This window comes from Sminthopsis crassicaudata, chromosome 4, assembly GCF_048593235.1.
Source record: "Sminthopsis crassicaudata isolate SCR6 chromosome 4, ASM4859323v1, whole genome shotgun sequence".
Lineage (NCBI taxonomy): Eukaryota > Metazoa > Chordata > Mammalia > Dasyuromorphia > Dasyuridae > Sminthopsis > Sminthopsis crassicaudata.
In genome coordinates, this window is record NC_133620.1 from 146607816 (window position 1) to 146624100 (window position 16285).

Genomic DNA, 16285 nt, shown 5'->3' on the forward strand with positions numbered 1-16285 from the left:
TATTTCTATATATTCTGTCACTCAGTCCATAAGCACTTATTAAGCACCCACTATGTGTCAGACACTGTGCTAAGTGATATGTGTTGCTCACATTTTATTATGAAAGAATGCCTCACTCATTCCAATCAAAGAAAAACTAATTCGATAAGGTCAGGAAAGATTTTGTTCAAGATCAAAAGAGATAGGCCAAATACAGCAGGAAATTCCTTTTTGGGAGAGGCAGGAGGAGATAACAACAGAGAACTCCTGTCTTATTTACAAAACTCTCTGGAACCTCCTTGAATACAAACATCACTGCATCTGAATGACTGTGCTCATGTGTAAAACAGAGTCCCCAAAAATCTATTTTTTGCAAAATTGGCCTTGTACCTTGCAGCCATTTTGCCTGCTGACCCTTCATGTTTCCATCCTGATCACCTGATCAATAAAGACTTTGTTTCCACATAGCATTGAGTAGCGAAATTCATTCGCTAAAGGACCCACCCTTTGGGACTTTGGGAAGGAAAGAGATAATTAGACATCCCCAAAGGAACTGATCTATCTCGGTTTAGAACCTCAGTTTACTCCTCATCCTAACGCAAGAAGTTTAATAAAGAAATTACATTTCAAGAAACCATCAACAGGATGATTTCAGAGATGCCTGGAGAGAGCTACATGAACTGATGCTAAGTGAAATAAGCAGAACCAGGAAATCACAGCAACAACAAGATTATACGAAAGTCAGTTCTGATGAACAGGATTCTCTTAAATAATGAGATGATTCAAATCAGATCCAATTATTGAGTGATGAAGAGAGCCATCTACACCCAGAAAGAGAACTGAGTGTGGTTCACAATATAGTATTTTCACTCTTTTTGTTGTTGTTTGCTTGAACTTTATTTTGCTTCTCTTTCTTTTCCTGTGCAGCAAGATAATTATATAAATATGTGTGTATATATTGGATTTAACAAATATTTTTAACACACTTAACATATATTGAACTACTTGCCATGTAGGGGAGGGAGTAAAAGGGAGGAAATTGAAACACAAGGTTTTGCAAGGCTAATGCTGAAGAACTGATCATGTGATATGGGTTAAAGATTCCTTTCTAATTCCCAGCCCCCATAAATCCCAATGGGAGATATCCGTGCTTTCCTAGCCCTCACCAGATCTGAGCTAACTTGGGCTGTCCCAATCTCCATTCTAATGATCTGCTCAGGTTTCCCCAATCCCCACAAACAGCTTCCTCCTTATCTAAAAACCCTTGAATTCTATTCAATTCTAACCCTGGGCAAAACCCACCAGGAGCCAACATGGGACTCCACCCACCTTCAAGATTACCAAAAGCCCCCATTATAGAAAGGCTCCTTTGCAGGAGCCCCAAACATGGCATCCTTACCCCAGCCATGTTAAGGGTTCCTGTCCGCCCGGTGCCAGCCTGGCCCTGGCGTCTTTCTACCTTTACCCTTATTTCCAAACCCCAAATAAACCTCTTTTATTAATCTAGGTTTTCGGGTCTGTAAATTCCTTTACAGGGGACTCTTTCGCCACTATTAGGCCTCATTTAACTCTGTATCCCTGCGCCGAATAACATGGCATCCTTACCCCAGCCATGTTAAGGGTTCCTGTCCGCCCGGTGCCAGCCTGGCCCTGGCGTCTTTCTACCTTTACCCTTATTTCCAAACCCCAAATAAACCTCTTTTATTAATCTAGGTTTTCGGGTCTGTAAATTCCTTTACAGGGGACTCTTTCGCCACTATTAGGCCTCATTTAACTCTGTATCCCTGCGCCGAATCCAAAGGCATTGCAGGAGAGCTCTATTTGACTCCCTGTACACCGAACCTGACACTACATCTCAATTAACCCTAATTTCATCTAGGTATCCCTTACCTAACTCACATCACATGCAAATGTTTTGAAAAATAAAAAGATTTAATAAGAAAAATTATATTTCTTTCACTCTATATTAATCTATATTTATAGAAGTTGTTAAGAAAATGAAAAAATAGAATAATTCCAAAAATACTCAGAATCATTATTCCAGAGATTTGGATAACCTCACTCAGGGCAGGTACTTTTAAAATAGATGCTACAAAGCACCACTTTAACATTCAGAAGGTTATCCCATTCCTTGCTCCCTCCAACAAACTTTTATTCACCTCATGTCCTAAAGTATAATTTACTGGATAAGAATGTTTAACATAATTAATAAAATGCTACAAGCAATGATTAGCATTTTTATATAACCTTCTATTTCATGATATAGCAATATTTTTAATATGAATATGATTTAAGTAAAAAATAAATTAAATAATAGCTCTAAAACAGAAAATGTTATTTACAAAGCTAGGGTAAAGTGCTAATTAAAATCACTTTTGGGAAAAAAGTCCCTCTTAGCTTTTGAATATTACTAGAACTTTCTTTCTATCCTTTAAAATACATGCCTGCAATGCCCTTAAATATACTGTAATATGAACCAGTTGGGGGTTCTTCTAATAGGGAAAAATCTAAAGATACCAAAGATAATTTTGAAATTTTATTGCACTTTTCAATTAAAATCCTCTTAATTTTATGCCTATGCAAATGATAATTATTTTCTTTAATTTCAGCCAATACCCTTTCAAATCCTCTTCTGGAATCTAGAATTTAAATATGCATGTTTGTAGTATTTTTTAAGTTTCCATATATGAATTCAATAAATAGGTTCAAACATTATTCAAATACCCAGATTTTCATTAATTCTACTCTATAGACATTATTAGATAAATCCAGCAATATTGCTTTTGCTTTATTTAGGGTAGTTCAAATTTGCATAGTCATCAAAAATATCTCTAATATTATCAATTCAGAGCTGAGAAAACTTAAAATGTTCCACTTTCAGAGTGTATTCTAGGCATGCCTCATCCTACAATATTTTGGCATTAGACTATAGGGTTAGTATCAGTTTATACTGTAATGCCACAAGTCTCCTTGAACTGCCCTTCCTCAGTCATTCTGCCCCAAACCTCAGGCTACCATAACATCTTTCCCTCTTGATCATCAGAGTAATTGATAAGGATAAAAGATCTTATATTTTAAAATATCAGATGCTGCTCCCCATCCCAATATATTAGAATATCAGATACTTTTCCCCATCAGAATATCAGATAACCTTCCCATCTCAGGTGCCTCCCCATTATGTCATCTTCATCTGCTCCCTATTATGTCATTGTTTCTGTCTCCCTACAAAGAATTTCTATATCTCACACTCGGGACTGGATAATTGGAGAAGAGAGTCCGATCCAGTCAACTGACTTACTTTCCAATAAATTAAATGATTATAATTCTCTAACCTCTATCTCGCCTCAGTTTCTCTACCATTACAATACTAAAGTCCTTGGCACTATCAAATAGTCCAACATTAGAAACTATAGGGTTTCCAAATTCCCATCTCAGTCTCCTATCAACCCTAAGATCATTCTTTTTTTCTCAGAGATCAGTATCTGACTCAAATTCTTCCTTAATAACTTCCCCACTCTACTCCAAATTCTACCCTCATACTGATATGTGGATGAACTCTCTAAAATCCTGAATTTCCAGTTCATTTAATTTCCCTCAGTTCCTATAACCTACATTTTAACTTTCCCCAGTAATTTTTAGGGAAGATCAGATCATTGGTTTCATTATTACCAATTACTATGGTAGAATGTAACTACCTTGGAAGCAAAAATTGGTTCATATTTTTGTCTCTATTTTCCCTATTTAGTAAGTATCTGGCTCATAGTAAGTACTTAAATGAAATGGCTACCGACAGGTTGGTAGTATCTCCATGATCTAGAATTTTGAAATTCTTCTCTCTGAGAGAGACCTCTTAGTCCTTCCATCGTTTTCTCTCTCAGCTAACCCTATTCTTCACCCTCACTATGACTTCTAACCAATCCCTTCACCTTACCCTGTTCTTTCAAACTCTAACCTCTTCCGTCTTCATTTATGACTGACCAGTGCTACTACACACTAAACTCTACTTTGAATTCTTCACTATCTCATTCCATTTGATGCTCAAAACTTGCCAAATAATAATGCAGTATTAACTCCTTATAGCTCAATGTGTATGCTGCTACTATCTCCTGCTACATGCTTCACATTAAAGTCAGGAAACAAGACTATCATATACCCCGTAACTATTCTATTTTTTTCTTCATGCTCCTTACACTCACCATTTTTCTCTCATGCTTCCTGTTTTACTAAGAAAAGAAGACATTTATTGTGAGCTTTCTCCATACTTTCTTCCATATTCAACACCATTCCCTAGTTTCTCCTCCTTCACTAAGAAAGAGGTAGCCCCTTTTTCTTTTATACTTAATTATATTCCCTTTCATTTCTTCAAAGATCTTAAACTTTAAACATTCCTTCTCTCTGACATCAATCTATTATCTTTTTTTACCTATTATCAATCTCCTTTTTCTACGACTTAAAAACTTGCCCCAAACTCTGAAGCTTAAAAAAAAAAATTTCTCTTGACCCTAGTTCCTCACAAGATATCTTTCCTATATCACATGGATTAAAAAAACCAAACCAAAACAAAACAAGAATAAAAACCTTCACTAAATCTAAGATGAAGGAGACATGGTTAGACAGTAGGTTTGAAAAACATATATATAGAGTTTTAGTGAACTGAAACCTCAAAGAATTAGTATCTCCCCAAAATTAGTGTAATCTTGGGCTTCAAGAAAAAGATATGGTTTCCAAAAACAGAAAGATCCCCCTGTAGTCTACCCCCATCAATGTCTTTCTATTATGTTGAGTTCTAAGTATCAGAATTTAAGAATAATACTGGTAAGCTTGAAAATGGCAAATAGTATGGTAAGGAACTCCCAGTACATGCTCTATAAAAATCAGTTGAAAGAACTACCTGGAGAAGAGAATGGACAAGGGGACACCATAGCTACCTTCAAGCATTCGAAAGGCTTTCAAGTTGAGAAAGAATTAGATTTGTTCTATTTGGTTCCAGAAGGCTGAAATGAGAAGTAACAGGTACAAGTTTCAAAGAAGTAATTTAAGGTTGATGCTAAAAAAAAAAACAAAAAAAACCAACCCCCACACTAAAACCATCCCTCTCCCCCAATATTCCTAATAGAGGTCTCCAAAAGTAGAATGGACTATTTCTAGAAAGGGTTGGCTGTCCTTTGAAGACCTCCAAAGATTGGACAACCACCTGACTGATGCATCATAGTAGGAAATTCTTTCATGTATGAGTTGGACTAGAGGTCTCTTCCACATCTCAAATTCTGTGATTCTTTTCTCTTTCAGTCAATCTCCTAGGAAGAATTTTCTACATTGATTGACTCCATTCCTCAACTCTTTGCTAATTTCCAACACAACTACTCAAATGAAACTATTCTCTAAAATTATCAGAAATCTCAACTCCCAAATTAAATGGTATTTTCTCAGTGTTCATCCTATTTTATATCTCTGGAGCTTTCTTTACTGACAGCTATTCCCTATTCCTGCTACATCAGTCTCTCTCACTTCAGGGAGATAGCTGCTTTTTGGATACTCCTATTACCCATCCAACCATTACAAATCCAGCCATTGGATTCCAATGACTATGAATGAAAAAGTAAGAATGACAATTTGGTGCAACTTTGCCTCACTTATTCAATACAAGTCACCCACAAGTCAAGATTTCATTTGAGATGTCATTAGTCCTCTTTGAAAATGGATAAATAACAACCACCATCATCACGTAAATAAACAGGTTTGTAACCTCAACCGTTTCTTTTTTTTTCTATTACCTATATTCAATAAGTTACTAAATCCTCCCAATTGAAATCTCTTACATTTGTCCAATTCTCCCCAGTCATAACACAATTTACTACAAGCACTTACCACTTCTTGCTTGGAGTATTGCAACATCCTATTATCCTGGCTCAAGTATTTTCCCTTTCCAATTCAATCTCCACACTTTTGTGAAATTAATATTCCTAAAATATAGATCCTAGCATATCATACCCTAACCCAAAAATCTTAAATGACACAGTGTTGCCTCTAAGATGAAATACAAATGCCTTAATATATGAAGCAATCCAACTTGTCTTCAAATTAACTTTCTACTTTGATGTCATATTATCCGTTCTTTCATATACCCTGTTTCAGTCAAACAACTCTACAAGTTATTCTCCTAACCCTACATTTCACCCCTTTCATTATATTTTATATTAGGCCTCACGCTTAGAATACATTCCTTTCTCCTCTTATCATTGTAGAATATTACACCTTATTTCTAGTTTACTGCTTTCTTTTTCCTCATATTACTATACTTCTACAAACAGACTGTACTCCAACACACTTCCAGCACACCAAGTAGATTAAACAACAATACAAATGGAAAGAATCATTTAATTTTTTACTTTGTACCCTGAGTAAGAAGCACATAGTAGGTATTTAATATATGTTTTCTCAATTTAAAGGCATTGTAACTAATAAAAGGTTAATATGACTAGAATAAAAAATAACATAAGAAAGCAGAATCAGTGAAAGTAAAAAAAAAATTTTAGAGCAACTATGTAGACATAGCTATTATATCTCCAACTAAGCCTTATCTTCTCCAGGCTAAATATTCCCAGTTGCTTCAAATGATCCTCACGTAGCATAGATACAAAGTCTTTCACTATATTGCCTTGCCCTCTTTCAGAAACTCTCAAATCATCTATATATTTCATAAAACATGTTATCTAAACATCTAACTAGTTTAGCTAGTTAGAAAACCAGTCTTGTAATATAGAATTTACAGCATAAATACATTAGCAAAATTAGAAAGCAGATATAGGTTTATTAATCTCATCTCAATATACTAATAAAGGGCCTCAAAAAAAGAAGTCCTTCAACTGCTTACTATATATTTTCAATGAATATAGTACACAAACTTATAATATTCCCCAATTGTCTTATAATTGCACAATTATTCTTTATTTCTAATCAAATTTACTAGGAATTATATCCCTGATTCCCCCTCTCTCAGCTCTGAGTCTAAGTAGTTAATATCCTTAAAAGATATGTAAAAGGTGTCGAGAGAGAGAGAGAGAGAGACACCCTTTACATATCTTTTAAGGATATTAACTATATACCAGGAATATCTTACTTTGTAACTCAATCAGGATTTAATGTTTTGTAACTACAGATTCATAAGTAGCACTTAACTGGCAATCATACAACATAAAATTACCTATTAAAAATGGCATGGATCTTTCAAGAAATAAATTCAGTATTCATTCAAAGAAATGAAAAATAAAAACATAAAAAATTGCTCACTAGAAAAAAAATCGGAAAAAAATATCCTTTTAAATATCTGATTTAATTAACTAAAGCAAATATTTTCTAACAAAAAAAAAAGTTACACTCCTCAAACAATTAAAATATAATAAAGTGAAATCATTATAACAAGTGATCAATTCTTTTTAATGCCCAAAGAATATATTTTCAGTTACAATTCCTACTTTATTTCAAATCATAAAACAGGATTCATTATTCAAGGACATTCTTGAATGTGGTATATAAAATTAAATTGAGACCATACTTTACCCTAAATTATTCAAAAATTGCAAGCAAAGGTAGCTTTTGCTCTGATTGTGAAATGAGAAAAAAGCCTAATGTTTAAACAAATAATTCAAGAATTTTATCAAAGTAGATCTACTGAGACTATGATTTGTCCTTAATTATAATGGATATAACTATTACAGTGGTAATGCTTCTCTGAAAGCTAATATCAGACAAACCCCAAACAACAAAAAGTAATGAACTAACTTTGTTTAACTAGATAATTATTATTGCTTATACTAATGCCTTTCCACATTATATTAATATCATTTACCTAGCATTGGACAGAAAATGGTTATTGTATTATCATTTGTACAGCTTGAGTTGAAGTTAAATTTTGACAATAAATGTATTTGTGTTGTTAGTTAAATGTTATAGTTAGTAACATAGCATAGTAACATAAAGACAAATACATTACACAAATATTTGGAAATAAAACTGATCTTCCTAGATAACTCCAACTAGAAGAAACAGAAATATTTTCTATAAAGTATAAGCTTCAAAAAGTATAAAATGAAATTTGGAAAAAAACTTCAAATAAGACATTTTAAATTTCTTTGAATGAACAATGCAATATATTTTACTTCTGTGGCATTATTAATTTGCTTGTTTTTCTTTCAAATACAACTGACTAACCTAAATTTTTTCTATATACTGTTTTACTGAGTATAAAAGATTTAGAAGTATCTTTTTAAAACAAAAGTTGTTTTTTGTTTTTTTGTTTTTTAATGCCTTCATTAGCACTATTACATTTGGATGACTTTTCAGATCGCACAAGATCTGGGATATCAATTTTTAATAAACCAATTTTAAAATCCCAATTTATTTAAAAATGGTATTTAATCATCAATGAATATATCTTTTTCATATTTGCAAAGAATTTTACACATACCACATTTGATCACAATCAACTATTCTGCAAGATTAAAAAACTGTAGATACTTGCCATTCCTAGAGAAAACTAGACTTTAGAGAAGTTTAAATTAATCACATAGCTAGAAAATGTCAAGATGGGAAATGAGCTCTAAGTTTCTCCCTCTTATACTATATCAAAATGCCACACAGAAAACTAATAAAAATCTATAGATTATATTTCTTTGTTTCTTTTTTTAAACAAACTCTTCATTAACTCCTTCAATGGTTTAAAATAAAAGTGCTGAACCATAATTTTACAAGCAGATGCTACTAAGCTATTTCCACTTCCTTTCTTAAACTTCTAGCTTTTTTCCAAGAAAGTTCCAAACTATACAATCTTTAACCTAGTGTTTACATATAAGGATTGTAAACCTATAAATGAAAACAAGATACATAGATCAGCAAGATAAACAGAAATATAAAGACTAATACCTATCACTAAGGTTGGTACAAACCTCTTTTCTCCCTCAGTTAAAAACCGCATTCTCGTTTCTGCATTTAACAGAAGGCAACTCCAACTGTTCATTTGCTATTAGAGGTTGGTGGGAACTAAGTCACATTTTAAAAATTAAAATGAAAGGATACAGCCTTAAAGCACCAGTCTGAGTTCCAACTGCCAGGATCTTCTGCACAGGATCAAATGCCAAGGCTGAAGGTTGATAGGGGAATCCATGTCGAACAGTCTTGGGATAAGGAAGTGACGAAATCAACAGCAATAACAAGACAAAAAAAAAAACAAAAAAAAACAGGGTGAACAGGAGGAATTCATTATTACATCTTAGAAAAAGATTTGAAATCTAGTTAAAAACAAAAAAACACAAATACTACAGTCTGAAACACAGACAGTATTCCAAAACAGAAATTGCTCAAGATTGGCCAAAAAAATGTAAAATTGTGACTTCTACTTAATGTCTCAGATGGTGTCTCCTAGAACATCTTCCCTTTGGATATCTTCTCTCTAAAATGGCAAAAAATGCCGGTCATTTAAATCATGAGACATTTTTACACAAATAAAAGAAGACTAAAGACTTTTAAAAGAACAGCCAACTGTTAATGAAGCCATCAAAATTAATATAGAAAAATTGAAGAATAAGTTCCATTTCTCTTAGTCAAATTCCTTCAAGAGAGAGTTCTATAATGGCAAAAATAAACACTTTTCTCTCTCCCAGGAGCTTACTTTCTAAAAACCAGTATTACTCCATTTTCGAAAAATGTTTATAATATGTAATCTTAAACAACTCTTTCAACAATGATGTTTCTATCAATTTATAAAATTAAACAACTTCAACAGGAGAATATTTATTTTGAAAGAATTAATGGGTCAGACTTATGTGGGAGAGGCTTATTCAATTCAAACAAACATTAAGCACCCTCTTTAGGCAAAGCACTGTGGTAGGTGCTAAGAATACACAAACAAAAAGAACACAATCCTTTCACTCCAATATTTTACTATCTAATTATATAGGAGGAGAAAGAGACAGACAGACAGAGGGAGAGAGAATCAAAGATTTAAATATGATTTATGTTTTAGGGCAAAGGATGAGTCTATAGAAAAGACTGGAGAAGAATTCATAGAATTTATTTAACTTTTTAGGGGGAAAGCCTGTTTTTCCTAATCAAAATGAAAGTCACCATTATCAATTTCTATGTTTATGTATTGGTCAACCTGCCATCTGGGGGGGCGGGGAAGAGGGGAAAAATTAGAACAAGGGGTTTGGCAATTGTCAATGTTGTAAAATTACCCATGCATGTATCTGGTAAATAAAAACTATTAAAATATTTTTTTTAAAAAAAGGAAAATATTACATCTGGAAAAAAATTTATATGTTTAGAATATCTATGCTACCAAAATCAACCTACAAGTATATTTTATAGCTGCATTTAACCTTTCCAATTAAAAAAAGTCTATCAGCACTACTCTAGGATAATGCTACATACAGAATGCCTTTTTAGGCGAAATGATGTAATAGATACACTTTGGCAAATGTAAAGCAATCACCAAGCCTTTTACTCAACACTTTCCAAGGAACAGTAGAACTCAACACAAGTATACCTAATTATGCTGTTACTTTTAAGTCCATAATAAACGAAAGAGCAATAATGCTAAAAGTATATTTGCACATGCTCAAAATACATTCTCTATAGAAAGATTTCATATGATAAAGACATCCATATTCAAATTAATTTGTATGTCTTATTGAACAGGGAACTAATTTGCTGCATCATCCTTCCTGAACTTAAGGACCTTGGCTTGTGAGTATCATCAGCCTCTACAAGCAAGAATCCCAATATTAACTTGTTATACCAATACCATAAAAAAGAATCCATAAATTCAAGTTCAAAAATTATTAACCGATCTTCATTAGAAGTTATTTCCAAAAGAGGCCACCAGGGTTTTTTGATTCTGTCTTATGCTTAAAAAAAAAAATAAAAATAAAAATAAAAAAACCCTCCAGATTACTGCTTCCACATACTAACTTAATAGTCAGCATTGTAAATGAGGCAATCTTGGAATCACTGTTGCATTAAGGAAGGGTCAAAAGAGTTCACAGCAAAGAAGTTGGAGAAAATAGTCTCCTAAGAGGCTTTTAATCACAAAGTGGTTTCTAGGGTTCCATAGAGGAGAGAAAGAAAGAAAGGGGGGGAGGGGGGAGAGAAGTAAGTAGAGAGATAAAGAATAAAAAGAACAAATAATAAAAATAAAAAGATGAATAAAAAATGTAGAAAGAGATGGATAAATGAGTAGAGAGAAATGGAATAGTAGGTAGATGAATAGATAAGCAAACAGATGATAAATAAATAGGAGAAAGAGGAAAGCGGTGGGAGAGAGAAAAGAAAGAAGAGAAGAGAGAGAGAGGAGGGAAAGAGCGAGTTAGGGTGCTGGGGGTAAGAGTCAGAGTGGGGAAGGGAGGGGGAGAAGAGGGAGAGACGGACGGAAAAGGGGGTTGAGACAGCGGCGGGGAGAGATAGACAGGGACAGGGGCAGGAAGAGAGACAGGCAGGAGAGGACTACCCCTCGGAGCCGGATGGGGACTACCCGGCTCCCCAGGAAAACGCCCGGGCTCCGTGGGAGCTCCGGTTTTTCCGCCCTGCCCACGCCGGGCGGCCCCTTCGGCCAGTCAGTCACCTTGCAGAGCTGGAAGTGCTCGGACTGGAGCGTCTCCTGCACTTCATTCTCCCGGCTTCCTGGCTGCTGCTGCTGCTGCTGTTGCTGCTGCTGCTGCTGCGAGGACGACGACGACGACGAGCCGGCTGTCAGGCCGTCCAGCACCTTCCTGATGTTGAATTTCTTCATGGTCTCCCCAGGCGCTCCCTCTTCCCCAGACTTCCTCCTCCTCCTGCTCCTAGTCCTCCCACGGCAGTCGCGGCTTCCCCCCCAGCGCCTCTGCGGCCCCCTCGCTTAGAGGCTCAGAGGGAGGGGAGAGCAAAGAGAGGGCAGCGAGCGACGTCCCCCGTGGACGTGAACCGAGGAGGGGGAGGCGATCCCGGGCGGCAGTTTTGACAGAATGGTTAAAGAGAAGAAAACGGTGGAAGAAGAGGCGGAGGATATGTGGGGGAAGCAGAGGGAGGAAGGAGGGAGGAAGGAGTGAAAGGTCCCAGCAGGAAATCCCCCGACGACGGGAAACAAACAGGGATCCTGAAAGGGCAGCTCAGGAGCCGCACCCAGACAGACACACAGACAGACAGACGAAGGTCCGGCTCGCTGCTTCCAGCGGGTTCCCCGACTGCTGTAAGTCGGCTGCTGGTGCCACAGCCGCCGCCGCCTCCTCCTCCCCTCCACTGGGAGGCAGCAGCGGCAACAGCAGCAGCAGCTCCCGGGTGACAGCCGAGTCCGCCCGACGCGTCCGCCCTCCGCAGGATCCCCTCGTCTCTCAGTCTCTCTTCCTCAGTCACCGACAGTGTCTCCCCACCAAACCTTTCACCTAGTGGCGGAGTGGCTCCGAACCGCGCCGCCTCCTCTCACCATCCCCTCCGCCGCCGCGGCGGCTGCTGGCGCAGCCGCCACCGAGTCCATGGCCCTTACCCCGACTGCCTCGGCTCTCTTCGGCTTCCCTTTTCCCCGACCCCCCGCGGCTCGGGCTCAGGCTCTGACTTCGGCCGCAGCTGCGCCGAGCTCCCACTCCCTCCCCCGCCCCTCCCTCCGGGCCCCCGCCCCCCTCCCCCGCAGTGTCTCCGGCAGTTCCTCCTCACTCTAGGCGTGTGCGGGTGTCAGTGCTGGAGTCTCCCCCCGGGGGCCTCTTTTAGCAGCGCAGCCTTCCCGACCCGATCCGACCCGACCCGAATCGAATCGCCAGTCCTGACACTTCCCTCCTCCTCCTCCTACTCCTTGCAGCTCGCTCGGCTGGCCGGCCGGGGACGCAAGCAGGCAGGCGGGCAAACGCCTCCCGTCAGCTGCCTGGCTGCCTTCCTGCTTCTCCCATCCCCAGCTGGCTACGCGGCTCTCCCTCCGCACACGGCACCAACGCCCGGAGGAGGAGCAGTAACCACAGTTAACTGCGGCCGCCGCGACAGCAGCAGAAGGCAGCCGAGGAGCTGGATTGCTGAGCATGCGCAGCCATAACCGCCCCTCTTCCTTGTCCCTCAGCCCCCGAGAGAGAGCTATCTTAAATTATCCTCTGCTAAATCCCAGACAATGGCCAGAGTTCTGCCTCTCCTTCGGAGTGGCTTCTCCTGCATCCCATGAGCACCAGAGCCTTCGGTTAGGGGGGCTTAGCAAAGCGAGGCTCTACTGCAACCTTCTAATATTTGGGCCCACTACATGCGGGTGGCTAGGCTATCTTTTTTTTTTTTTTAATGTAATTTTTAAATCGATTTTAATTTTGCGGAAAGAAGACAATGTAATCTCCCCAAACAGAGAAATAGTTATCTCCTCATACGGAGTGATGGGTTGGAATGGACAATTAAAATTAAAGTAGCCCCATCCCCACCTATCTTCCAGAGCAAGTCCAACTGGGGTACCCAAAAATATGGTTTCTGTCCCCAACCTTGCAGAACCATAGGCATAAAAGTTGGAAGCAACCTTAGAAGTCCAACCTCTTCATTTTACAAAGCAAAAAACTGAATCCCAGGGAAAGCAATGTACCTTTCCCTGTACTGTGCACTTAGAAGTGGGCTGGGCTAGTGGGCATTCACAAAGAGAATGAGATCAGCATTTTGAGGATTCCCTAAAAAATCGGTTTCTCTTCGTGGACATTACAGCGATATACCACTAAATTAACTTTTTTTCATATATTTGTTTATTTGGTATTGAAGATTAAACTTCAAGTCTGACTGTTGTTTTTTTAATAGAATCCTTAAAATCCATCCTTTTTTTTGTAACCATACTGTATAATGGAGTGCTTCCTTTTACCATTTTGTTTTTTCGTTTCCTTCATTCCCATTCCCATTCTGTATGGTGAGGTGAAGGAAGCAGGGGGAAGGTGGGGGAAAGGTACAAGTTCTTGTTCCAACCAGTAGTGTTTTCCCCTCTCCCAAAGATCCTCCAGCCCAGTGGTCCTCAAACTTTTTAAACAGGGCCCAGTTCACTGTCCCTTAGACTGTGGGAGGGCCGGACTATAGTAAAAACAGCTCACACTCTATCTCCGCCCCTCAGCCCATTTGCCATAACCCAGCCGCATAAACGTCCTCAGCAGCGGGCTGTAGTTTGAGAACCCAGTAGTCTAGCCCTTCACAAACAAAGGCAAAGGAACTTAAATTTAGAAGGTTGTAGATTAATTAGAGTTGCATCCGAATTATTGTATTCACTTTGGTGGTTGTTTGTCCTTCTGTCCTTTCTAGATGAGGACCATGACGTCAAGGAAGGAAAGCAGTGACACACAAGTGAATTGAATTTAAGTGAGGGAAGGTTGTGCAAAGTCACCAGTCTCACTTTCTCCGTCCCAGCCATTTGGGTCAAGGGACAACATATAGATCAGGACAGCTGAGATGGCTCTTTTCAATGTGGTAAAGTTGAAGGCTACCTACATATTAACTAGAAAGGAGAGAACTTAAGGGGCGTTCAGGAATGAATGCCTCATGCTCCTGGCAGAATTAATGCTGCCAATACTAATAATAATGTGATCAAATACAATCAAATATATTGTGATATCTGGGTTGCTTGAGTTTTTGTTGGGGTAATGGAGAGGTTGGGAGTCAAAAGTGCTCAGTAAAGCTAAAAGGTTACAAGTATCTGTACCTTCTACCTACCCTATAATTAGCTCTGAGTCCAAGTCAATTTTTCTCCTATTGCTTACTCTAAGGATAACTGTTCAGGACTAGTTGGCCTGGCCTGTTGGGTTTGGCCCAAGAGGTTTCTGGGAAGTGTAGTTTATATAGATTTTTTTCTCAAGGATGGGGGTAAGGGAGAATATATTCTGTAAGTAGGATCTAGGGAAATGTTTTGTTTTCTTTTTTAATGTTTATTGAACATGTGCAGTTTCTCTGAACTACAGATAACAATTTCATAGGTACTTCAGCAACGATACTGTATGAAGATGTATTCTGATGGAAGTGGATATCTTCAACATAGAGAAGATCTAATTCAGTTCCAGTTGATCAATGATGGACAGAAACAACTACACCCAGAGAAGGAACACTGGGAAGCGAATGTAAATTGTTAGCACTACTGTCTATCTACCCAGGTTACTTATACCTTCGGAATCCAATTCCTATCATGCAACAAGAAATTCGGTTCTGCACACATATATTGTATCTAGGATATACTGTAACACATTTAACATGTATGGGACTGCCTGTCATCTAGGGCAGGGGGTGGAGAGGAGGGGAAAATTCAGAACAGAAGTGAGTGCAAGGGATAATGTTGTAAAAAGAAAAATTACCCATGCATAAGTACTGTCAAAAAATTATAATTATAAAATTAATTAAAAAAAAAAACACAATTACATAGGTAGCCTAAGCTATATATCTATGACTCCATAGGGAATTCTAGGATATAAAAAACATGTCTACACCTTCTTTGACCCTTAAGTCTTAGCAAATTAACTAAGACGGAGATATCAAACACAGGCCAGGAGGAACCAAATTAAAATGTAATTGAGATATATTTAACAAAACAAATAAAATATAATAACATATAGGTAACATTAGATTTCAAAATTAAGTCAATATTTTGCTCCCAGGGATCCTTTTGTACAAATTAGTTTCTGTTTCTATTTGAATCTGACATCATTGCTATCAAGTATTGAGAAGTGATCTGCAGAGGGTCACATAGTTAATATGTGACCGGAGACTTGGTTCCAGATGTTTCTGACTCTGTGGGCAACTCTTCACCAACTATGCTGTGGTGGTGGTGTTAGATAGTTTGTGTTCTTCATATGTTGTCTCTAATGTACCTACAATGTCCAGAAGCTAAAAACAGTTAAGCTAAAGAGGAACAAACCAGCCCTAAAGACAGAACAGGCACACATCTTGTGGTGTGAGGAATCCTCAAAGTTCATTAACTACCCTTTGCCATCCATCAAATTTTCCTTACACTGATTTGCCTTGAAATGAGTAGTTCTTAAGTAGGATTCATTTCAGATCATAGGAACACAGGAGTGAGACCTGGAAGAAACCTTGAAGCTCGTTCCCTGCCTACAAATCTTAAAACTCTATATGAACAATGTTAACTATTATTCATTTTTACATATGAAATAGAAGCAAGAGACTTAAGCGACTTCTCCAAAGATGCAAAATTGAGAAAGTAGCAGAGCCAGATTGAAGTCCAGTTCTTTGAGTCCAAATCCAGTGCTCTTTCCATTATACCATGTTATGCTCAGATAGAGGGGGGTACAGAGTAAGCAATATTTTGGGAGTAAAGGAAAAGATAAAGTAAGGG

At 37.9% G+C, this 16285-nt stretch overlaps 1 protein-coding gene across 5 annotated transcripts in view; it reads right to left on the minus strand.

Moving 5' to 3' along the window:
* STXBP5 (syntaxin binding protein 5) overlaps positions 1 to 12575 on the minus strand; it is a 193261-nt gene extending 180686 nt beyond the window's left edge. For all 5 annotated transcript variants that reach the window (XM_074309604.1, XM_074309600.1, XM_074309602.1 and 2 more), the window contains exons 1-2: positions 11597 to 12575; positions 9055 to 9152 (exon numbers count right to left, since the gene is read on the minus strand). In XM_074309604.1, coding sequence (XP_074165705.1) covers positions 9055 to 9152; positions 11597 to 11764 — 266 coding nt within the window. In that variant the 5' untranslated portion in view covers positions 11765 to 12575. The remainder of the gene's footprint in view (positions 1 to 9054; positions 9153 to 11596) is intronic.
* Between the last annotated feature and the right edge of the window lie 3710 nt (positions 12576 to 16285).